At 35.6% G+C, this 24,272-nt stretch overlaps 1 protein-coding gene across 1 annotated transcript in view; it reads left to right on the top strand.

The window, feature by feature from the left end:
- HDAC2 (histone deacetylase 2) overlaps nt 1-21,591 on the top strand; it is a 28,737-nt gene extending 7,146 nt beyond the window's left edge. Inside the window, exons 2-14 of the mRNA XM_081094265.1 lie at nt 2,917-3,029; nt 4,581-4,698; nt 5,500-5,574; nt 6,499-6,637; nt 9,272-9,413; nt 11,904-11,996; nt 12,076-12,184; nt 15,141-15,281; nt 15,520-15,628; nt 16,227-16,357; nt 17,524-17,679; nt 20,296-20,353; nt 21,218-21,591. Of these exons, the coding sequence (XP_080950391.1) occupies nt 2,917-3,029; nt 4,581-4,698; nt 5,500-5,574; nt 6,499-6,637; nt 9,272-9,413; nt 11,904-11,996; nt 12,076-12,184; nt 15,141-15,281; nt 15,520-15,628; nt 16,227-16,357; nt 17,524-17,679; nt 20,296-20,353; nt 21,218-21,248 (1,415 nt within the window). The 3' untranslated portion in view covers nt 21,249-21,591. The remainder of the gene's footprint in view (nt 1-2,916; nt 3,030-4,580; nt 4,699-5,499; nt 5,575-6,498; nt 6,638-9,271; nt 9,414-11,903; nt 11,997-12,075; nt 12,185-15,140; nt 15,282-15,519; nt 15,629-16,226; nt 16,358-17,523; nt 17,680-20,295; nt 20,354-21,217) is intronic.
- The last annotated feature ends 2,681 nt before the right edge of the window (nt 21,592-24,272 follow it).

Raw genomic sequence — 24,272 nt, 5'->3', positions numbered from 1 at the left:
AGAAGCCACCTTGAGCTAATTTTTCTGGATAATTTACTTCATTGGTAGAGGGTGTGTGTGTGTGTGTGTGTGTGTGTGTGTGTGTGTGTTTTAATATATTATTGATTTCAGAAAGGATGGGAGAGAGTGATAGAAACATTAATGATGAGAGAGAATCATTGTTTGGCTGCCCCTTGCACACACCCCCTATACTGAGGATTGACCCACAACCCAGGCATTTCCCCTCATCTGGAATTGAACCATGACCTCCTGGTTCATAGGTCAACACCAACCACTGAGACACAACAGCTGAGCTGGTAAAGTGTTTTTGATTATTTTGATGAAAATCAGGATGACATTTAAAATGCCCAGATTAGTCCTAGTTGGTTTGGCTCAGTGGATGAAGCATTGGTCCATGGACTGAAGGATCCTAGGTTCTAGTCCAGTCAAGGGCACGTGCCTTGGTTCCAGGCTCTGTTGATCCCGGGCCATGGTCAGTGCACTCATGTGGGAGGCAACCAATAGATGTTTCTCTGTCTCTTCTCCTCCCCACCACCCACTCTGTCTAAAAATTAATGGGAAAAATATCCTTGGGTAAGGATTAATTTAAAAAACATATTAAATACAATAAGTAAATAAAATGCCCAAATTACATTACTGACCATTTAAATAAGCTGAATGAAAAGCCATCTTTACTAATAAAAGGGTAATATGTCCATCCAGACAAAGCCACAGCAGCTGCCAAGCCGCAGGCTCAGGCAGCTGTGAGCCCGGTGGCTGCAAGTGGCAACGGCAGCCAGGTGATGGGGGCGACACCTTTCCCTGATCAGCCCGGTCACCTCCCGCTTGCTAGCTTTGTGACTTAGCAATATTACCTGGTTTGTCTGCATCTTACCCTTCTTCATTGTTATAAAATAGGAACGGTAATAATAATTACTACATCATAGAGTTGAGAATATTAACAGATAGTACGTGTGAAGTGTGTAGACTACTGCCTCCTAGTAAGCACTCAATAAATGCTAATTACTGCCCTGGCCGGTGTGGCTTGGTTGGTTGGAACCTTATCCCTTGCACCAAAGGGTTGTGGGCTTGATCCCCAGGCAGGGCACTAGGGGGAAGGCAACCAAATGTTTCTCACTCTCCCCCTTCCCCACTCTCTAAAATCAATAAGCTTGTCCCCAGTGAGGATTGAAAAATAAATTATTTCATTAATTAAATGCTAATTACTGCTGTCACCATTATTTTATAAAAAAAAATGCTTGCTGAGAAATAGCAACAGTACTTACTATACCTTCTATACAGATTATTGGGGTCTTTACCATTATTAGATTATTGGTGGCTTTTCATTGGATTTTCAGTATGTCCATAATCAGAGTATTTGATCTTAAGATACAGTAGTGTTAGAAACATTTCACATTAATAATTCTTCCACAGAAGCAGGTGGAAGTTATGTGGAGACTAGAGTTTCTTTATTCTTCTCTTGTGATCATCATTGGTGGCGATGGTAACTTAGAAATACCTTCCTTGCATTAACTTGTAAATATGATGCTTTATAACTCTGTCGGGCTTTTCATATCTAAGATTGATTGAGATCAGGCTGATTTCAAGGTACTATATATATTGCCACCTTGTAGGACAAGAGCTTTCCTTGGAAGGTAGATTGTGATAAATGCAAAGGCATTTCACATCCACATTGCCCTGCTTTGCTAGTTGTCTATATTGTCTTAGTTTTGTTGTTAGCACCTGCATTGAGAAAGGTGGCTTTCCTTATGACGGTGTATATATGAATTGTTTTCAGAAGAGAGCTTATTTAGAAACCGAAGGGTTAAGTAAATTAGAGGTGTGACAGCAACAAAATCAATGGACTGTTATCAAAGTTATGAGAGAAATAAGTTTTTTTGAGTTCTCAGTTTCCACTAAACAAACAAAAAGGTGTGTGTTTAGGCGGGATTTTGAAAGATTTTTTTGATCCTGAAGGTGAGTAAATGACATTATTTATTCTTAGTTTTTATTATGTAAACCCATGTTGAAATGAATGACTTGAAGCCATTAAAATCAGCCTGCCTCTCCTAACAAAATTTTGGAGTTGCTTTATTTAAAACTAGAATTACTACTAAAAGTAATTTTTCATAAAGGCTATTATAAAAAATGCCCATTTCAGCTCTGGCAGGGTAGCTCAGTTGGTTAGAGCATTGGTCCAGTACACCAAGATTGTGAGTTCAGTCCCTGGTCAGGGCACATAAAAGAATCAACCGATGAATGCATGAATAACTGAAGAACAAATCAATGTCTCTCTCTCTCTCTCTCTCTCTCTCTCTCTCTCTAAAAAGTAAAAATTTAAAATGCCCGTTACATTAGAAAAATAGTATATATATGAAGCTTCCTTAAAACTTTATTACAGAAACACTAGAGCTTTACCTGAAAGTATCGATTGCATTGAAATTTTGTAGATGGATATGTGGTTTAGTTGTTTATTTTAAAATAAATCTATGTATAAGTTTATAAGGAATTTCAGAAATACCAGTAAATCACCCAAGAAATAATACATATTTGCTGGAAACGCTTAAAATCATACCAGAGAATTTACCTTAAGCATTTGAATTTAAAAACGGATACTAAAAGCAGGTATCACTTTAAGGAACAGAAATTATGTTTGTACGTGAGTAAAGCGCATTTCATTTGGGCTAATACTAAATGAGAAATTTTATTAAACTAAATCAGAAAAGTTTGCTTGCTTTAATCTATAAATATTGTATTAATGGAGTTGTCAGCATATTAAAAGTGTGCATAATAGTATCCTGGTTTTCTCAGAGTTTGAAAGTTGCAACATCTAATATTATTTAGGAATTTAAGTAAATCTTGTTTAGGAGGTAAATACCTTCTTAATGGTAAACGTACTATTGTTTGTATTGATCATTTTGTCTCTTCTGTTTTTAGGTGATATTGGAAACTATTACTATGGACAAGGCCATCCTATGAAACCTCATAGAATCCGCATGACCCATAACTTGCTGCTAAATTATGGCTTATATAGAAAAATGGAAATATATGTGAGTATACCTTTTGGTAAATACTCAGCACTGATTTTTTTTTTTTTAACTATTATTCTCCTTGGTGGAGGACATTTAGCAGATGAAAAGGTCTAGAAGAAAATGGAAACTTTTCATTTTGTTTTATTTAGAGTGTGGGACCTATAGTCTCTTTTTTCTTTCTTCCATCAACATTTTTTTTTAAATATATTTTATTGATTTTTTACAGAGAGGAAGGGAGAGAGATAGAGAGTTAGAAACATCGATGAGAGAGAAACATCGATCAGCTGCCTCCTGCACATCTACCACTGGGGATGTGCCCGCAACCCAGATACATGCCCTTGACCGGAATCGAACCTGGGACCTTTCAATCCGCAGGCCAACGCTCTATCCACTGAGCCAAACCGGTTTTCGCCATCAACATTTTTTTTAAAATATATTTTTTATTTCAGAGAGAGGAAGGGAGGAGAGAGATAGAAACATCAATGATGAGAGAGAATCATTGATAGGCTGCCTCCTGCACACCATGCCCCTCTACTGGGGATCCAGCTTGCAACCCGGGCATGTGTCCTTAACCAGAATCAAACCCGGGACCCTTTCGTCTGCTGGCTGATGCTCTATCCACTAAGCCAAACCAGATAGGGCCCATCAACATTTTTAAAAACAGTTTCCCCTACTCCAGGTTTTTGCATTTATGGAGAACAACTCCATTCAGCATACTACATATTTTTGCTAAATAATTGTTGATCTGTCTATGCTGGTGAAGAGTTGATTTGAGACTGTTACAAAATAAATTTGTAATTACAGAGGAAATTAATTTTGTAATTACAGAGGAAATTAATCCTACAAATATGTATTGGTGTATGAACACTGTTGGTGGACAAGCAGAGTACAAAATAACATAAGCTACAACAACTGCCTTAAATGTTTTTATAGATAAAGATGGGAATGTATATAAACAGATACAAGACACAACAGTTCTTATCTATTTGGGGAAGCAGTTAACAATATTAGGGAATATGTGTGTGCTATTTTCTTTGGATATAGACATTTAGAGAAAAGGAGAAGTTGGATGAGACTTTCATTCAGAAAGCCTTGTGGAAGAATTATGTCATAAATGAAATAGTTCTTCCGAATAAGGATGTTTTGATTAGGAAAAGGAAGAGAGATTGTCAACAAAAACTTAAAATGGAGAATGAGTCTCTTTCTCGGACTTCATTGATAAAATCAGTGGATACAGAGCAGGTTTATGATGGAAATAGGGAAGGAGTGTTTATGAGCATGGATTTGATTTCTAAGGGTTGACCCATTTCCATTAAAATAAAAGTAGTGATTAAGTCTTAGTTTGTGTTAGACCTGTCTAATGCTTTTAAAGGAGCATGAATTAGCTTTGGAATGGATTATTTTCCTAAAACCTGCATGTACAAATTTAGATTTGCTTTGGAATTAATTTGTTCTGGAAGATATAATTCTTTTGAGATGACTGTTAGGTGAAATTGTATACTTTGTGTTTGATAACTCTGATATAACCAGTTGTAATTACACAATTCTAACATTTATTTTACTTCACAGAGGCCCCATAAAGCCACTGCTGAAGAAATGACAAAATACCACAGTGATGAATACATCAAATTTCTACGTTCAATAAGACCAGATAACATGTCTGAGTATAGTAAGCAGATGCAGAGATGTACGTTTCTTGTTAAAAGTTTATATTAGTATTGATTAGTTAAAATTGAGTATTTTTAGAAGCTTATAATTATACTAGAGGCCCAGTGCACGAAAATCGTGCAAGGGAGGAGGGTTTGTCCCTCAGCCCGGCCTGTGCCCTCTCACAGTCTGGGACCCATTTCTTCTTAGTGCCCTCCTGCAGCAGAGGCAGGAGAGCCTCCCGCCACTGCCGCTGCGCTCACCAGCCGTGAGCCTGGCTTCTGGCTGAGCGGCTCTCCTCCTGTGGGAGCACACTGACCACCAGGGGGGCAGCTCCTGTGTTGAGCGTCTGCCCCCTGGTGGTCAGTGCGCGTTATAGCACCGGTTGTTCTGTTTAGTCAATTTGCGTATTAGGGTTTTTTTATGTAGGATTTTTCCTGATATAAAATACTATTTTAGTTATTTACTAGAGGCCTGGTGCATGAAATTCATGCACTCAGGCGTGGGGGGGCTCAGCCCAGCCTGCACCCTCTCTCAGTCCAGGAGTCCAACTGCGGGAGTTTGGCTCCAGGGCGTGTCCGGCCCATCTCGCCCAGTCCCATCCCACCAGTCACCTTCTAATTAATTTCCTTTTACTGTACACAAATCCGTGCACGGGGTCACTAGTATTGGATAAAATGATAAATTACATGTTTAAATTACAAAGTTTGCATCACTATTATGATATGTATATGTTTTATGGCTGCATCAAATAAAGTATTTGTAGGAAATGGTTTTTGTAAGAAAGGGCTTTTAGTAATTCACAGAATGGGTTGAAATTAATGAGATTCATCTTTCACAGTTAATGTTGGAGAAGATTGTCCAGTGTTTGATGGACTCTTTGAGTTTTGTCAGCTCTCAACTGGTGGCTCAGTTGGTAAGTGTCCTCATTTAGTCAGACTTAAAGTTGATTTAAACATGGTATGTGTCTTTTAGGTTATTTGTTTAAATCAAAAACCTTCCATGTTTTATGATCGTAATGACTCCAGCTTTTTATTTTATTTTTTATTTTCTTACTGCCATTTCATTTTCAATTGCAGACTTCTTTTTCCTTCCTCTCTTCAAGCTACCATTGTGTTACTCCAACTACCACTGTTACCCCCACTTTCCATATATGCTCTTATTTAATCAGATCAAAGCTGTAGGAAAAAAATTTATTTACCTAAGGAGAAATTGCTAACGTAGAACACTGAACAATGACTCTTGCCTTTTATGATTTTACTAGAGGCCCGGTGCACAAAAATTTGTGCACTTGCGGGGGGGTGGGGGAGGGTGTCCCTCAGCCCGGCCTGTGTCCTCTCACAGTCTGGGACACCTCAGGGGATGTCCACCTGCTGGCTTAGGCCCTCTCTCTGGGTGATCGGGCCTCAGCTGGCAGTCAGACATCCCTCTGGCAGCCCAGGAGCCCTCGGGGAATGTCCACTTGCCAGCGGGGAGCAGGCCTAAGCTGCAGTGGGACATCCTTAGCACTACTGAGGAGGTGGGAGAGGCTCCCGCAACCACCGCTGTGCTGACAGCCATCAGCCTGGCTTGTGGCTGAGCAGAGCTACCCCTGTGGGAGCGCAGTGACCACCAGGGGGCAGCTCCTGCATTGAGCGTCTGCCCCCTGGTGGTCAGTGTGTGTCATAGTGACCAGTCATTCCCAGTCGTTCTGCTGTTAGGTCAATTTGCATATTATCCTTTTATTATATAGGATACTCTTGGCTTACCCGTGGCATACTGTTTCTTATAGGGTTTTTGTATAGTTTTTCTAATTTTAAATTTTAAACATTTAAAATTTTTATCCTGTCTTGTTTCTTAGCTGGAGCTGTGAAGTTAAACCGACAACAAACTGATATGGCTGTTAATTGGGCTGGAGGATTACATCATGCTAAGAAATCAGAAGCATCAGGATTCTGTTATGTTAATGATATTGTGCTTGCCATCCTTGAATTACTAAAGTAAGTTCATTTGTGTTGGTATTTTTCCTATAAAAAATATTTTAATTAAAATGATAAAAATCTATCGTTTTTTTAAAACAACATCAAAAATAATAATCACATGAATGTGGTTAATGGTGAATCTTCAAGGGATTTATTATGGACCATTTTAGAAATTTGTCCAACCCTTCAATTTTTAAGAATAAGAAATGCATATAAGTGTCTAAAACTCCCGATTATTACCCCTTTAAAAATTATTAGAATCTGTTTGGCAATTTTGATTTGAGTTATAGTTTCAACTAATGAAAAATGACATTGACCCTGGAAGTTTATGTTTTAACATTTTATAAGTTTTAACTTTTGATGGCAAATATTTGAAATCTGTGTTAAAGAAAATTTGGTTACCTATTGAATTAAATGTAGATAACTTCATAGCTATTGTAGAATGGGGCTGTTATCTAAAAATGGGTATTATTATTATTAAGTTGCTAAAGGAGTTAGTGTTAAAGTTATCCTTGACTACACCTTGAGAGAGATATCTATAAAGGCATATGTGAATTTGGAGTTAGAAAATTAGATTTTTTTTTTTTAACCACCATTCATTGTAACATGTCTTAGCAGATTCCACTTAAAATTGTAGTGAATTAGTGTTTTCTTACCTTTGAATGTGTTACCTGTAGTTATTCCATGCATACTATTTTATAGAGGCTGATTTTTTTCAGTCACTTAAAGTTTGGTATTGACTCGCCAAATAAATAACTGGGCAGTGTCAGTTGACTAATCAAGGGCCCAGGAAACCACTTGAAATCCTTGCTTTGTTTTTTATTTTTTTATTTAGTATGTTTTTATTAATTCAGAAAGGAAGGGAGAGGGAGAGAGAGAAACATCAGTGATGAAAGAGAATAATTGATTGGCTGCCTCCTGCATGCCCCCCAGTGGGGATCGAGTCCGAAACCTGGGCATGTGCCCTGACTAGGAATCAAATCATGACCTCCTGGTTCATTGGTCGATCACGCTGGCCAGGCGGTAAAACCATTTTAAAAACTATTTTTATCTGAAAGGTGGTACAGAAAGAGGCCATTGGCCAAATTTAGGCTGTGGCCCATAGATTTCCAAACTTCTTTTTTTTTTTTAATTTATCTTACCATAGCCAGTTTTGCTCAGTGGATAGAGCATCGACCTGTGGACTGAAGTGTCCCGGGTTCAATTCTGGTCAAGGGCACAGGCCCAGGTTGCGGGCTCAATCCCCGTAGGGGGCGTGCAGGAGGCAGCCAATCAATGATTCTCTTTCGTCATTGATATTTCTCTCTCTCTCCCCCTCTCCCTTCTTCTCTGAAATCAATAAAAATATATTTTTTAAAAAATTTATTTCTGAAAGTATTATAGACTAGAGGCCTGGTGCACAAATTTGTGCACGGGTGGGTTCCCTCAGCCTGGCTGGTGATCGAGGCCTATTGGGGCACCGGCTGGCCAGGGGGAGGGACCCCAGGAGGTGGGCCGGCTGGCAGGAGGAAGGTACCGTGGGAGGCTGGTCAGGGTCGGGGGATAGAGGGTCAGGGAGTTTGGTCGGCTGGGGGGAGTAGCCATGGAGGGTTGGCTGTGGGAGTGCACTGACCACCAGGGGGCAGCTCCTGCATTTAGCGCCTGCCCCCTGGTGGCCAGTGCTCGTCATAGCAACTGGTCATTCTGGTCATTCGGTCTTAATGGTCACTTGCTTTTATATATATGGATGTTCCCCTCTTTATTCCCTATTGACCCCCTCCTGTCCCTGCCCCAGGCCTTCCAAAACCCTATTATAAGATTGAATATTTACTAGAGAGATGCTTTAAAGTAACAATCTTAAATATGGTATAGACCAGTGATAGCGAACCTATGACATGCGTGTCAGAGGTGACACGCGAACTCATTTTTTTGGTTGATTTTTCTTTGTTAAATGGCATTTAAATATATAAAATAAATATCAAAAATATACATCTTTGTTTTACTATGGTTGCAAATATAAAAAAATTCTATATGTGACACGCACCAGAGTTAAGTTAGGGTTTTTCAAAATGCTGACATGCTGAGCTCAAAAGGTTCGCCATCATTGGTATAAACAGTCCTCAGGTTACATCGCACTCAACATACATCATTTTGTGGTTACGTCGCCATCTCCCATTTATTTATAAAAAAAAAAAAAAAATTCTGTCATTTCGATGTATGTACTTTATGTTGTTTATTATTTATTTACCACAAGTAAAGGTCAGGAATTGTTATCTTTCTTTTACATTTTTTTTACTGTTTCACTTCATTACTGCTGTGTATGTGCTCCATGTGAGTGATGTAGGTGCTTATGTAGGTGGGTTCTGACTTACGGCGAAAATTGTGTTATGTTGAACCATAGGAACGGATCTCCAACATAACCTGAGGACCTACTGTATATTCTGTCGTTGTTAATAAAAAGAAATGTGTATTTACTATGTTTTTTAAGCTCATAGAATAGGACAGATTTCACAGCAAGTACAATTTCTCACTTATATTGGACTAAAGGAAATAAAGTAAGAAAGGGGATTAAGCCTTCTGGCATTTAAGAGCTCAAAAATAGGCTTTCTAAATCCATGGTGGTTCTTCCCATCTTAAAACCTTTAAATAACTTAGTTACGGCTTTCTTTGCAGGTATCACCAGAGAGTCTTATATATTGATATTGATATCCATCACGGTGATGGTGTTGAAGAAGCTTTTTATACAACAGATCGTGTAATGACTGTATCATTCCATAAATACGGGGAATACTTTCCTGGAACAGGAGACTTAAGGGTATGACTGAATTCTGCCTGGATAAATATGAGAGGCTAGTAATCCTGTACCTGAACTAATATTTTCCTGAGACACTAATTTGAATCTTATATGCAGAGTTGAGTCATTTTATATGCTATAACATCTAGAATTCAGTTTAACTTACTATAAGTAAAAATTTAATAAGACCTTACAGGACTTTCCTTTGCTCAACTATTTTCTTTTGCTCAGCTATTTTTGAACATAAGCAAAGCATGAAGCACTTTTCTTGAGGTTTAATTTGAATATTCAAAACCTACTTATTGGTAGTATACTTTGGTATTGATTGCTAGAATAAAGTAATTGACTAAGTTTTTTAGGTTCTTGTACTATTCTCCTTTTATGATTAGTCTTGACTTAATAGGTCTAATTTTAATCTATTTTTCTTAAGCTTCTGGCATTTGTCAGAAGAGAAAATACCATAGCTTATCCTGCCTATTACATTAAATTAACTATTTCTATTATAAATCTATTATCTTCTTTCATTTGGCACTCTTATATTTCATGAATGTAAAAAGCAGTGATCAAATTCTGTTTCTATAAACTTCTTGAAATTTTTTGCTTCATTAGAGTTCACACATGCCTGTTGAAGTTTAATTAAGAAATGTAAACAACTTTTTCACTCAGTCTGGATTATAGGGGAGATTTCTTTTAGTGTAGCATTCAACATTAATTCTAAACTATTAAAGTTATTTTTCAAATCGATATATCATTAGCCAACCAAAAGGTTAATGTGGCCTTAAAGTATTCAAATGTGTGGCTTTTCACTATTTGACTACAAGTTGATGCTCTTTCAGTAATAGTTGTGATGGTGAAACTTTTTTTTTTTAACTTAAAAGTAGGTGGGAAGTCAATATATTTCATTTTAAATTATGTGGTTTTTAAAATTGCAAATTTATATTTTCAGTTACATGCCAGTTATCTACTTCTATGCCTTTCCCACTTGGTCTGATTTTATAGACCCAATGGTTATCAAAGTATGATCCTTTAAACTGGTAAAATTAGCATCCGCTGGGAACTTGTTAGAAGCACATCTCCTCGGGTCTCGGGGTTATTCTGCACATTAACATTTGAGAACCACTGCTCTAAACCATTAATCTCAGAAATGGCAAATGGAGGTCTCTGTTTTCTTTTTGTCAGTATTCTTATGATTGAAGCTGTTGGAGAATGCATGTTTTAAAAATATTTAAGAGTGACTTTGAACATCTCTTCCTCACTAAGATTTTATACCCATTATATGAAAAGCCTTCATAATTTTTTCCTTTTGGATATGAGGAATTTTGTAAGGAAACTAAAGTCAATCATTACATTATATGTGTAGTTGTATTTGGATTTTTGTGAAACTTCAGTGTGTCTTTGGATGTTATTTTAATGAACATTCCCTTCTCTACCTGTCAGTTCCTTGTAAATCAGAAAAGGCTACTCTGAGCTTAGATCATTGTTAAAACCCTGGTTGCATTTATTAGATTAGTAGTGTCTAGATAGAAGAATAAAACAAAGGTGTGTTAAAGGAGCAGTGGTGAAAGAAATGAAAAGGATACAGCTTGGTCCAACAGAGGCAGCAGCTCTGAGTTGCCTACCTAGAGTGATAACTTCTAATCAACTTGTACTTATTGTCAGAGTATATTCCAACTGTGTTTTTAGTGCAGGATCTTTCCATGAGAGATAAGGGAAGAACTTCTACAGGTGTTAACCCTAAAGATTCATATTTATTAAGACATAATTTAAAATACATAAGAATCAGTCATTTCCAATCCTTTGGTGTTGTTAAAGCACTATTTTGTAGAAATGTCCCCTATCCCATCTCTTCTAGGAATATGTCCATATATACCTGTATATATCCATATACATATACAAGAGTGTATATGTGTGTATATATGTATAGTGTGTCTATAGCTGGAATCTAGACATCAACCTCTCTCCTTTGCTGCTTTTGGGAGGTATTAAGTGCCTAGAGTGGTACTTATTGAACAAGTAGAAAGAATTTTATTTCAAACCCAATTAAAGTAGAGATTTTGATGCTTTAGTCTGAAGCTATTAAAATGTCAATAAAGTCTGCCAGATTGTGAGCCATAAGAAGGATTCTGTATTACGTAGACAGGGTCCTTTGGCTCAGAGTATATCTTCTGTAGTTTTACTCATAAAAATTTCTTACATACTCTGTTTATGATAAGTTTTTTGGAATAATGTAATATGTGACTTAATATTGCCTTTTAACTGCTTATGTTAAATTTCCCAAAATCATTACCAATTTGTTGGAATTAGTTCTTTTCAGCTTTGTTAGCAGTCTATTAATGTTAAAATATGCCCTTATTCTATTCTGTACTATTTCCTTTCTCAACCACATGATGAATACAGAATTGTTTCTTGTTACCTGTTCTTTTAATCTCCTAAAATATTTTAATTTAAAAAAATCTGTCAAACTTTTTATTATGAAGTATTTTCTAACATCTGTTTAACTCTTTATTTTAGGATATTGGTGCAGGAAAAGGCAAATACTATGCTGTCAATTTTCCAATGAGAGATGGTATAGATGATGAATCTTATGGGCAAATATTTAAGCCTGTAAGTATTACTATTTTCAAACTCAAAATGAATTTGAAAATCTTTTTAGAAATATTAACATTTGTTATTTTGTACATAGATCATCTCAAAAGTGATGGAGATGTATCAGCCTAGTGCTGTGGTGCTACAGTGTGGTGCAGACTCGCTATCTGGTGATAGACTTGGTTGCTTCAATCTGACAGTCAAAGGTAAGCAATTTAAAGGGTGATAGTTTCAGAAAATTATGTATGTGTTTGTTTGAAATTGATTTTTCTAACTACAATTACTCTTATTTCAGTAAGGTCTTATTTAGGTCTTTTTCATTTTGGCAAGTTTATGTATACAGTCATACATGAATAGTTTTATAGAGCTTGTTGCAATCTCAACCAGGGCAGCTATTTTCATTGTTTTTGGTTGATTCTTTTGGTGTGTGTATCTTTCTCTAAAAAACATGCAAACTTTTAGTTTTTTATTTTAGCCTTGTGTATTTTTTATTTTGAAAGGAGGGATTCAGTTCCTTTTCACACTTTATCCCTAATATGCACACACCCTTCTAATAGCTTCATTTTTACCATACAACTCTGGTATTTATAACAAACTTTGGTATGATAGTCACTGTTTTACAGCATCATCAATAACATTAAAGTACATTTCAGCTTATCAATTTTTTTTATTGCATAACTTGCTTTTTCCAGTTTTTCATTGCCTTAATTTTCTCTTTACATATTACTAAATGGCCAGTGTCTAAGTAGCTTCATATATTCAGATGCATCAAGTATTCTATCATTTCCTATCAGTTTAACCTTCTTGGAGAACAGCCTTCTGATCTGGGGTCCTATTTGGATGAGTCTCCTCTCTAGACCTGGTCTGGTGGAAAGTAAGCTGTTCTTTGCTTCTCTGTTGAATTGGCTCCCCTGATTGCTATTTCCTCTTAATTTTGTCTCTCATTTTGGTGGAGCACATTTTCAAGTGGCTGCCTGAGAAAAGTCATGTGGGAGATAAGGAGATTATGTTGATTTCAACACTTCTATTTGACCAGGTGTTAAATCAACATATGATAGAGGTCTAGAACAAACTAAAGAAAAATGACCATTATGGAATAGACTTCTAAGGAATAAAAATAAATCTGAAATTTATTTAATGTATTATGTATGGATCAGTAGTAATTCATCATAGATGTTGGACATAATTTTGGAGTTGTTTTCCTTGTGAATTTTAAGGTAACAAGTTGATGTTTTGCTTTGAATTCTCTCATAGATTTGAAGAATTCTCAAATAGACTTTTTCCAGAATAACTATTGGCCTAATTGGAATTAAATAAGTGCAGATATTAAAGGCTCCTTTGTTTAATGTCACGCTTGTTACTATACCAGGCAACATTAGAATTATGGTATAATCTATTCTACATTTTTAGGTTGAACTATATGAAATTAATTGCCGCTTTTCTTAGTAGGTTAACAATGGCCAAATAGCAAGTTTCATATTGTAACTTCATATGTGTTGATAACAATCTGTTGCCTCAAGACGCATATGATTTCCCAAAAATGATCTACCTAATGCACTCTTAAGATATATATTTACTGTCAATTTTTTGTCTTAACTCTTTGAAAGTTCTCAATGCTTTCATTCTTAAAAGCAATAGCTTTCATAATTATAAACTGCAGCATTTTACTCTTATAATAATAAGTCTATATATTTTAATTGACTGATAGCATTTTAGTTATATAAAGCATATATTTATAATCCCAAATCTTAAACTTGATTGTAATTTTCTCTGCTGCCATCCTCTATTCAGATTTCTCAGGCCTGCTAAAGTCAGTTACCTCTTGTTCATTTCTTTCCTTCCTTTACAGTGTTAATGTCTGTTTTGTCTCAATCTTTCTTTTTGTGGAATTTAGCCTTTTAGAAAATCCTTTTATAATCCTTTTTTGTCAGGTTTGAGATATAAGTAAAGTAAATTTCTTTGTTTAGCCAGCTATCTTTACTTGGAAGTCTGTAAGTAAACTTTCTGTTTTCTTATAAAACACCCAAACAGTCTATCTATATATATATAAAAGCCAACCTCCCACTGCCCCTCCCCCCAGCCGGCCAACCTCCTGCGGCCCTCATTGGGACTGGGCAAGATGCCCCAATTGGCCCCAATCACCAGCCAGGCTGAGGGACTCCACCCATGCATGAATTTGTGCACTGGGCCTCTAGTCTTATATAAGAAAGCTATGTTTTTCTAGTAGCAATAATAAAAAATGAGTTATGAATCATGTAGTACAACTATTGAAAAATACTTAATGAGAATGTTCACAATATACAGTAACAAGATCACTAAACTTTAAAAAAATGAGTGAGAGGGAATTGAAAGGGAATATATTTTTTAAATTACCTTTGGATGATGGAGTTTTATGTAGTTTTTTCTTTGTACTTTTTCTATTTTTTTTTTTTTTCAAATTCTTTAACAGGCATGGCTTCTATAAATAAAAGATTTTTTTTCTTTTTTAAAATATTGACTTATGTGTCTGAGTGATGATATTGTAAGAAGTTACTGGTAACTTATTGACTTAAATTATAACATTTATCCAAAGGAAATATTTTGGCTTTATATTATGTTTACTTTGTATCCGAGTTTCTACACATAGAAAATTATTGAACTTGTTTTTAATAGTAATAGGTATTAATTTTATAATCTTCAATAAGTTAAGAAAATTATAATACTGCTACCTAAAGATAACCTACAGTTAAACTTAGTTGGATAGCCTTTCATTGTGCATAATGTTTCATTGTTACTTGATTTCTTTTCCCTTGTGTAACTACACATGAATAAAACATCTTCATATCACATAACATCTTCCTGTTTAATAAAAATGTGTTGTATTTATACTTTGATCTTAATATAGTTGTATATTTGACTTTTCTATCAGGGACACTTGCTAAACTAGCCAGTTATGTCTTACTGTGCTTTGTATATTATTGTAAAAGGTGTTTTTATAAAAAACAGTTTTGTTTTCTTTATTGTTTTATTTTAAAATTTTAAGATGAGAAATTTCTTGAAATTTTTACGTATTTGTTTTTGAAATGCCATTTTGGTTTTTTAAAATCTTGTTATATTTTTTAATTTTTATTTTTCAAACTCTAACAATGCAGACTTATTGTTGCCCAAATCTCTTTGTCTTAGGTCATGCTAAATGTGTAGAAGTTGTAAAAACTTTCAATTTACCATTACTGATGCTTGGGGGAGGTGGATACACAATTCGTAACGTTGCTCGCTGTTGGACATATGAGACTGCAGTTGCCCTTGATTGTGAGATTCCTAATGGTAAGTATTTTTATTATATTTTTATTGGATGAACTGTCAATATACAGAAATAGATGGGTGGGTGATTAGATTCCAAAACCATGTAAATAGAAGAGCAGTAAATTAATGAATTCACTTCGCATTCACGTTTAAATATTTTCTTTGGAAATATTTCTCAAGTTGAATCTGGAATTTTGTGTATGGATTTGTGTGAAAACTAAGCTTTTAATATGTAATTTTATTTTATTGTTTTTAATAGAATTGCCATATAATGATTATTTTGAGTATTTTGGACCAGACTTCAAACTGCATATTAGTCCTTCAAATATGACAAACCAGAACACTCCAGAATATATGGAAAAGATAAAGTAAGACATCAGTGAATTGTTTTGATAAACATTTGATATAACTTTAGGAATCTTTAGAAGGCCAAGTGCAGTAGGTCATTTTATCTTTCTACATAAGATATTCCCTTTGTCTTTTTCAAAAGCATTTGAAAGCTTAAGATTATTGATTTCTTTAATTTTTAAACATAATGGCAAATATGTAGGCTTCATAGCTCAAAAATATTTTAATTTTCTATTATTTTTTAGTTTGCAAGGGGCACTGTAAAGTTTATACTCTTGCTTTACATGAAAGTGAAATAAAATGTATTTTCATAGACATTGTACTTAGGCCTGGGTTTGTGTTCTCTAGATCTGTGACATTTGGCAAGCTGATTTACCTTTGTGCTTATATTTTCTTACCAATGAAATATGGGGATTTCTTACCTGCATTGTAAATTTTAAAGATTGGATGGGTTTATAATATGTAAAGTATCAGTGCTAAATTAATTTGTTATTTTAATTCAGAGGTTTAAGTTAAATAAAAGATGAAGTTTTTTGCTTAATGTGTTTCATCAACATTTAAAAGGAACTTGAAAGAGAATGAATTTTGTCTAATAATAGCTTTGTGTGTGTAATTTAGGCAGCGTTTATTTGAAAATTTACGCATGTTGCCTCATGCACCTGGTGTCCAAATGCAAGCTATTCCAGAAGATGCTGTCCATGAAGATAGTGGAGATGAAGATGGAGAAGACCCAGACAAGAGAATTTCTAGTAAGATAATGCTTTGATGTGTATTCTGTTACATTTTCCTGGTTTATTAAAATAACACTACAAACTGAAGGTTTTAATTGCCCAAGAACACAATGGGTCATGTTTCATTAGCACACTATTATTTTTGTCTCTCTTCCATTTTTAATCTTAAATAGTTTAACCTCCATATGTCTCAAAGACTAATTTGAGTGTCAGTGATTTCAATTTATATGACTACTAGATGCCCGGTGCACGAAATTTGTGCACGGGTAGGTTCCCTAGGCCTGGCTGGCAATCAAGGGCCTATTGGGGCCGTCTTGCCCAGTCCCGATGGGGGCCGGCCAGGGCCTGGGGGCCTACCAGCTGCTGGACTGGGGAGGGGAGGGACCACAGGAGGTTGGCTGTGGGAGCGCACTGACCACCGGGGGGCAGCTCCTGCATTGAGCATCTGCCCCCTAATGGTCAGTGCACGTCATAACAACTGGCTGACCAGTCGTTCCAGTAGTAATGGTCTGTTAGGCTTTTATATATGTAGAATATACAGGGATGGGCAAAAGTAGGTTTACTATTGAATATGCAAAACACGGAGTATTCTTATTTATTGTATTTTCCATGTGAACAACTGTAAACCTACTTTTGCCCACCCCTGTATATGACCAGAAGTTTCCACAAACTATCCACTTACGTATACTTGGGAATAAATTGGAAAATAAATTATTTAAAGTAGAGTGAGTTGAATGACCTGAAGCACTTCTGTTTGATTCTAGTCTCATCCACTTAATAATTGCCCGATGTATAGCCTAATGGTATGCTGTTGGTGTAGACATTAATGTATTTGGTTGGCGGCTTTTTTATTTTGTTTGCTTTCCCTCTCAGCTCTGAAATAAAAGTTTACTTTTTAAATAATGACATCATCCTCTCACCTCCTATTAGAACATAATTTTTTTCTTCCAAAGTTTTTTTTGAGATTTCTGAAATGTTTTTCATATTTCTTCCTAGATCAAAGCTAAATTTTTAGTATTTAGCAAACCATGCATTAAGTTCTAACCTTAAAATTATTAAGTATTTCTTATCCTATACTTTTAAATGTAGTTACCGGTTAGTACATTTGTACAAAGTACACTGTGACAGTGAAAAAACCTATGACTACTTTTATCAGAACTTTGTTTTTAATTTTTATATATCAGTTCGAGCATCAGACAAACGGATAGCTTGTGATGAAGAATTCTCAGATTCAGAGGATGAAGGAGAAGGAGGTCGTAGAAATGTGGCTGATCATAAGAAAGGAGCAAAGAAAGCTAGAATTGAGGAAGACAAGAAGGAAACAGAAGACAAAAAAGCTGGTGAGATTTATTGTTTTGGTAGATGTGTTTTAAAATTGTAGCTTTTTAGCCCAGCCAGCATGGCTCAGTGGTTGAGTGTCGACCTATGAACCCAGGAGGTCGTAGTTGGATTCCCAGTCAGGCACATGCCCAGGTTGCGGGCTCAATCCCCAATTTGGGCATGCAGGAGGCAGCCTATCAATGATTCTCTCATCATTGATCTATCTCTCTCTCTCCCTCTTTCTTCCTCTCTGAAATCAATAAAAATATATTTTAAAAAATAATAATAAAATTGTAACTTTTTAAAAGTAAGTAGCAGTGCGGTTTTTATGAGATCCTGGAGTCAATTACACAAATATTGGAGGTAGGGGGTACTAGGTAGGTGACCTTTTTACCATGTAAGTGGTGCTTAGCTCTTAACTATCTTTTATTTAAAGCTCTCTAAATGTTATTAGTCACATTTGCTTTTATAATATAGGAAACCTTATTACCTTCTCTTGGTTGACATGGGCTAAACATAGGGAACATTGCATTATGACATAGATTGGGTGAGAGGAAAGACAAAGTGATTATAGATCCCTTTACAGGCTGTGAGCAAAGCTGAAATTTAAAATAATTTTTAACTCCCTAAAGTTTATTTGCTGGGAATGAAACACAAGAAGTTACATTATCCTTAGACCAATTGGATCATTTTGGTAAAGCTCAGAGAATAGACTTTTTCAGAAATTGTTTGAAGAAAACAAAAACGGGAAAGATAGGAAGGGATTGAGGAGCTGGCTTGGGGAGGAGGTACTACTTTGCCCTGTCAGCTTCTCTATTGAGAAAATAGATGCTTTAGGGCATTGAATTTGCTATGAGAATCAGTTATCTTTTATCTGAGTTCCCAGAGCACTTGTACATATCTCAGTCATTTTATTTAACACATCATAATTTAGTGCCTCATTACACGATTTTACATAATTCCCCTGCTAGATAGAGCTGCTTATGACCAGGGGAATGCATTGTCTTAAATATCTGTATTTTCAGCACTTGGTGAATTTCCTGAATGGATACCTGATACCCCTATACAAGTAATGGTGATGGGCATGAACTTTAGCTGGCCTGCTAATTTTGACACTTTAGCATGTGGAAAACTGACTCAGATACTGGTCCAGCATCCTTATCTTATATCTATCACATTGAAGTTTTCTACTAAGCTAGCTCTTGGGTGTTTTTTTCCTTTTTCAGTAGAGTTAGGAATTCATAGCACATCTTGGTACATCTAGTTTTGTTCTTTTATGGATTTACTCCTCTATAGACAACTGTTCTCTTCCATTTTATAATTTTAACTTTCCAGTGTATTGCAGTGATACAGTGTTGGTTCATTCTGCTCTTCTGTACTGATTGACATCCAGAAATTTGAGTTATGATTGAAGTAAGGAGGACTTAGACTTTAGCTGTAGGATTTTTCTGTTTTTGTTTGTTTTTTTTCTCAGTCATTAGGTCTTCTTGTCTTGTTTTTGGTGTTTAGTCTCATTTTCAAACCTTTTTTTTGTTGCTTTTTCTTTCAAATGGGAAAGTGGGTACATGGGTGTTTGTCTTTCATTGCTGTTAGCTAAAAATGAGAGTACCCTTTGATTTGGTTTAATGTCCTGATAGTAGATTAATCTCACGGTTTTTACCTCCTCTGTACTTATTATATTGCTGATATTAATTGAAAATTTTTAAAAACTTTTTTTATAAGATTCTTAAAGGGCCTTGCAATTGTTAAAATCCCTCGCCCTCCCCTAGCCGGTTTGACTCAGTGGATAGAGCATCGGGCTGCGGATTGCTGGGTCCCTGGTTCAGTTCCAGTCAGGGGCATGTACCTTGGTTGAGGGCTTGATCCCCACTGGAGTTGTGCAGGAGGCACATGATCAATATTTCTAACTCTATCCCTCTTCCTTCCTCTCTGTAAAAAATCAATAAAATATTTAAAAAAAGTAAAACAAGGATTAAAAACTGTTGTTATAAACAATAGGGTTTACCTCTGCTTTGTCTTTGGACTCCTTATCTAATTCTCGCCCCTTGTGACAATATTCCAGTGATACTGGTCTTTCAGTTTTTCTCAGCAACCTACTACTTCCTTCTTTTTCAAAGTTCTATTAAGTTTTCCCTCTGTTCAAAATACTTCCTCTTTTTCACCCAAAGCTATTCTTAAGGAAACTTTTAAATGTCATTTCTTCGTGTTACCTTTTCTGATCTTACAATGCTGTGCTCTTTCTCGTGGCTGAATTTCTTCACAGCACATATTCCAGCTGTAACACTGTGCTCCCACAGAAACTAAACTTCCAGAAGGACAAGGACTGTGCTGTTACATGGATACTGTGAATCTGTCATTTAACACAGAACCTAGCACAAAGCTTATTCAGTTACTGAATTAATAAATAGTAATATACAGGGTGTCCCAAAAAAATGTATACACACTTTGAAAATTTATTAATTCCAATGGGTTAAATCTGAAAAGAAACATCAATTTAGCTATCAGCTGTAAAGTCTATACATTTTTTTGGGAGACCCTGTGTATATATATGACAGCTTTTTATATTTTAAGTAAGGTATACTTTAGTGTTTTATATTTCAAAATAGGTTTTAATCTCTTCCAATTTTTGTTTATAGATGTTAAGGAAGAAGATAAATCCAAGGATAATAGTGGTGAAAAAACAGATACCAAAGGGTAAATTATATTTCTTAACTAGTAATTTTTGTATGCTATATAAATAATAAACACATTTATTTGGGTATGTATTCTTTTGAGAACTACTGAACTGAGCCTGAGAACATCAGTAAGTTGTATGAGATGCTCTGAATTTTATCTATGTTGGCTCATAAGACAAATATGCCATCTTAACCATCATTTATGTCATCTGCTTAGCTACTCATCTATCATTGATGTAGCTTGCCTTAAAAAAGTCACAAGGACCAGTACTAATTAATATTGAAACTGAATCAATTTGTATTCTTTCATGTAATTTACTAGAGGCCTCAAATACAAAATTCGTGCAAGAGTAGGCCTTCCTTCCCCCGGCTGCCGGCACCGGCTTCCCTCTGGCACCCGGGACCTGGGCTTCCCTCGCAGCCCCAGCTTTGTCCAGAAGTTCGTCCGGTCTAATTAGCATATTATGCTTTTATTATAGATTATTATAGATTATAGGTGATACCTTTTGCTATTTTTATATGGGCACTTAATGGTCTTTCATGGTGCTTGCTTCTACATATGTGATCTTTTTACTATTGTGAAATGGGTAAATTTAAGAAACATACAGTTTTTAAAAAAAAACAATGGAGATTTTTATTATCAGAAAGCTTATTTGAATGCTTGGCCACATGTAATTTTGTGCTAGCCTTTACAGGATAACTTGGAAAAACTTATAAAACCACTAGGAAGATTAAGGCAGTCAGTACTCCAAAAACACTGAGAGCATATTATCAGCTTACGTGTTGCTTGGCATGAGTGTACAGGACCTGATCGATAGATAGGTCAGTGTATTTAAACTGAGACTGTGTCATTTTTAATCTTTCGTGTTGCCTCTTTTAACAGAGCCAAATCAGAACAGCTCAGCAACCCTTGAATTTGAAAGTCTCCAATTTCAGAAAACATTAAAAAATAAGAAAATGTTGGCAAGAAAAGTGTTTTCTTTTTGAAGACTTCTGGCTTCATTTTATACTACTTTGGCATGGACTGTATTTATTTTCAAAATGGCTTTTTTCTTTGGTTTGTTTTTCTTGGCAAGTTTTAGTGTGAGTTTCTAATTATGAAGCAAAATTTCTTTTCTCCACCATGCTTTATGTGATAGTATTTAAAATTGATGTGAGTTATTATGTCAAAAACTGATCTATTAAAGAAGTAATTGGCCTTTCTGAGCTGATTTTTCCATCTTTTGTAATTATCTTTATTAAAAAATTTTACTTGGATTGTCTTTTGTCTATTTATTATAACATGAAATTCTTTTTCATAGGAGAATGATATAACCATTTTTTTAGAATTAGAACACATCAGCCCAAGCCAGTTTGGCTCAGTGGATAGAGCGTTGGCCTACGGACTGAAGGGTCAAGGGCATGTACCTCAGTTGCAGATCCTCCCCAGCCCGGGCCCTGGTCGGGGCACCTGCAGGAGGCAAACAATCAATGTGTTTCTCTCACATGGATGTTTCTCTCTTTCCCTCTCTTCCACTCTAAAAATCAATGGAAAAATATCTTTGGGAGAGGATTAAAAGACTCATCAGAAGTGAAAGATACTGATTACAACTTCAAAGACATCCACTTACTATTTCTTCAGGAAAGATATTTACACTAGTGATTTTAATGCAATGGGAGTTCTACCATCTTGTCTTCTATAGGTTGGCCAGTCAATATTGTTGGAAGATTGACATCTCATAGTCATTTATCTCAAATTAATAGTACAAGCTGTACTATTTAATTGAGATATAGGCATTATCTTTGAGCTGAACCAAAGATTCCCCAAAATTGGAAATGGAAATTCTCAATTGAAACAAGAAATCCATAAACCCAAGGAATCTGTAGACTCTTCCAACTCCCACTATGTACCAAGTAAACAAGGAATTATGTGGTTGTGTTTGGTCAAAACCTTCCTATATTTACATTAAGTTCATCTAAAACCTGCTATTTTGACAAAACCTGGTGTTTTTACTGAATTTACATGACATCCAGGTTTCACTGTTACACCCAGGTTTCCAAACCAAGGAGATACTTTAAAAAGTAATTTATCTTTTAACTTGTTGATTGTGCACCCATTTTAAGGTTTTGGGTATGCAACTGAACATAATGGGAAAATGCCTGCACTCACAACTTACGTTTAGTGGTAGGAAACAGACAAATGAGGTAATTTCTTCTCTGTAAGGTGTACAAAGGAGAAAACATTTTAGGAACTTGCCAAAATTAGTGAAATCTCTCTGGCCATGTCCAAATTGATTCTTTGAGAGAAAAATTAACAAAATGCCAGAAGACCTATCAGTGAAGACTGTATCTCTAAAAGCCATGTGTTTGACAGTATTTTAGACATTCACGAAAGCATCTGGAGTTCTGTAATGAACAACCATTCACCCCTGGATTTAACAGGTTACGCTGTGGGCATGTTTGCTTCAAGTTCTTTCTTTAAATAAATTACACAGAGGAGTTGAAGCATTCTTTATGCACTTTGCTGTCTAATACTGCCCCCCTCCTCACTCTTGAAGTAATCAGTACCCTGAAACTTGTATATATCTTATCATGTTGTTACTCTTGTTGCATATCTGTCAGCATGCTAACCTTTATGGCATTAGAATTATGGAATGCAGTCCTTCATTGAAGAAATAGTGAACTGTCGTGTTTGTGAAACATGGTATCATATGTGCACATCTATAACTTATTATAATAAGGACATTTCAGTACTGCAGTGAACCTCCTTGGGCACATTCAAGTTCTATTTACAAACAAGCATTTATATAAAACTAAAGCCTCAAGAGTATGAAATGAGCAAATTCAGCCAGGTGAGTTGTTACATTGATAATACACAGAAGCCAGCAATCTAACCAGAAGATAACTTGGAAGAACAAAGAAACACTTTAGCAATAACAATTTCCAGAAGTAAAAGTGTAAAACGATGGTTCTGGTATATAATGAGATCAATGTAGCAGTGGATGTAATACCCTAGCACACTTGGAAATTAACACTGGATAAAAATATTTCATTGGCATGGGGAAAAAAGGTTATTCTTTTAAGTCAGTGGTTCTCAACCTTCCTAATGCCGCGACCCTTTAATACAGTTGTTCATGTTGTGGTGACCCCCAACCATAAAATTATTTTTGTTGCCACTTCATAACTGTAACTTTGCTACTGTTATGAATCGTAATGTATCTGATATGCAGGATGTATTTTCATTGTTACAAATTGAACATAATTAAAGCATAGTGATTAATCACAAAAACTATGTAATTACATATGTGTTTTCTGATGGTCTTAGGCGAACCCTGTGAAAGATCATTTGACCCCCAAAGGGGTCGCGACCCACAGGTTGAGAACCGCTGCCTTAAGTGATGGGATAATGGGTAGCCAAATTGGGGGAAGAGGGAGGTAATGACTTACACCAGAAATATCAGATTAATTGGAAAGGGAAAATAAAACCTTAAATACTAGGAACTGAGGCCTTCCTAGGTATGATGGCAAACCCAAACTAAAATAGATTTGATTAAAATTCTGTAGGCAAACTTCGTTAAGAAAATTGGAGTGGTGCGTATACAGTACTGCAACTTCTCACAATTCAAACGGTCAATAGCTAAAGATTGTAGAGGGGTGAGTTTGTTGTTTTTTGTTTTGTTTTTAAGCATCAAGGATAGGAACAGTTAATATGAATAGTTCCTAAATATGAAAAGATCTTTAGCCTTAGCAAATTAAGAGCCATGAAGATACTTTTAATTTTTTAACCTACTTTTTAAAACCTATGTTATAAAAAGTTTGAAGAAATTGTCATTTTAGTAGGGTACATAAGTCAGTATAACCCCTTGAGCTTAATTTGACATTCTATATCAAAGTTACAAATAGTTGACTCCAAATTTCATTTGGAAAATTTAACATACTTCATTTGCAAAGTGAGTTTC

Source organism: Myotis nattereri (assembly GCF_964212035.1).
Source record: "Myotis nattereri genome assembly, chromosome: 6".
Taxonomy (NCBI): domain Eukaryota; kingdom Metazoa; phylum Chordata; class Mammalia; order Chiroptera; family Vespertilionidae; genus Myotis; species Myotis nattereri.
Note: the sequence above shows the minus strand (reverse complement) of the source record. Positions and strands in the feature narration are given on the sequence as shown.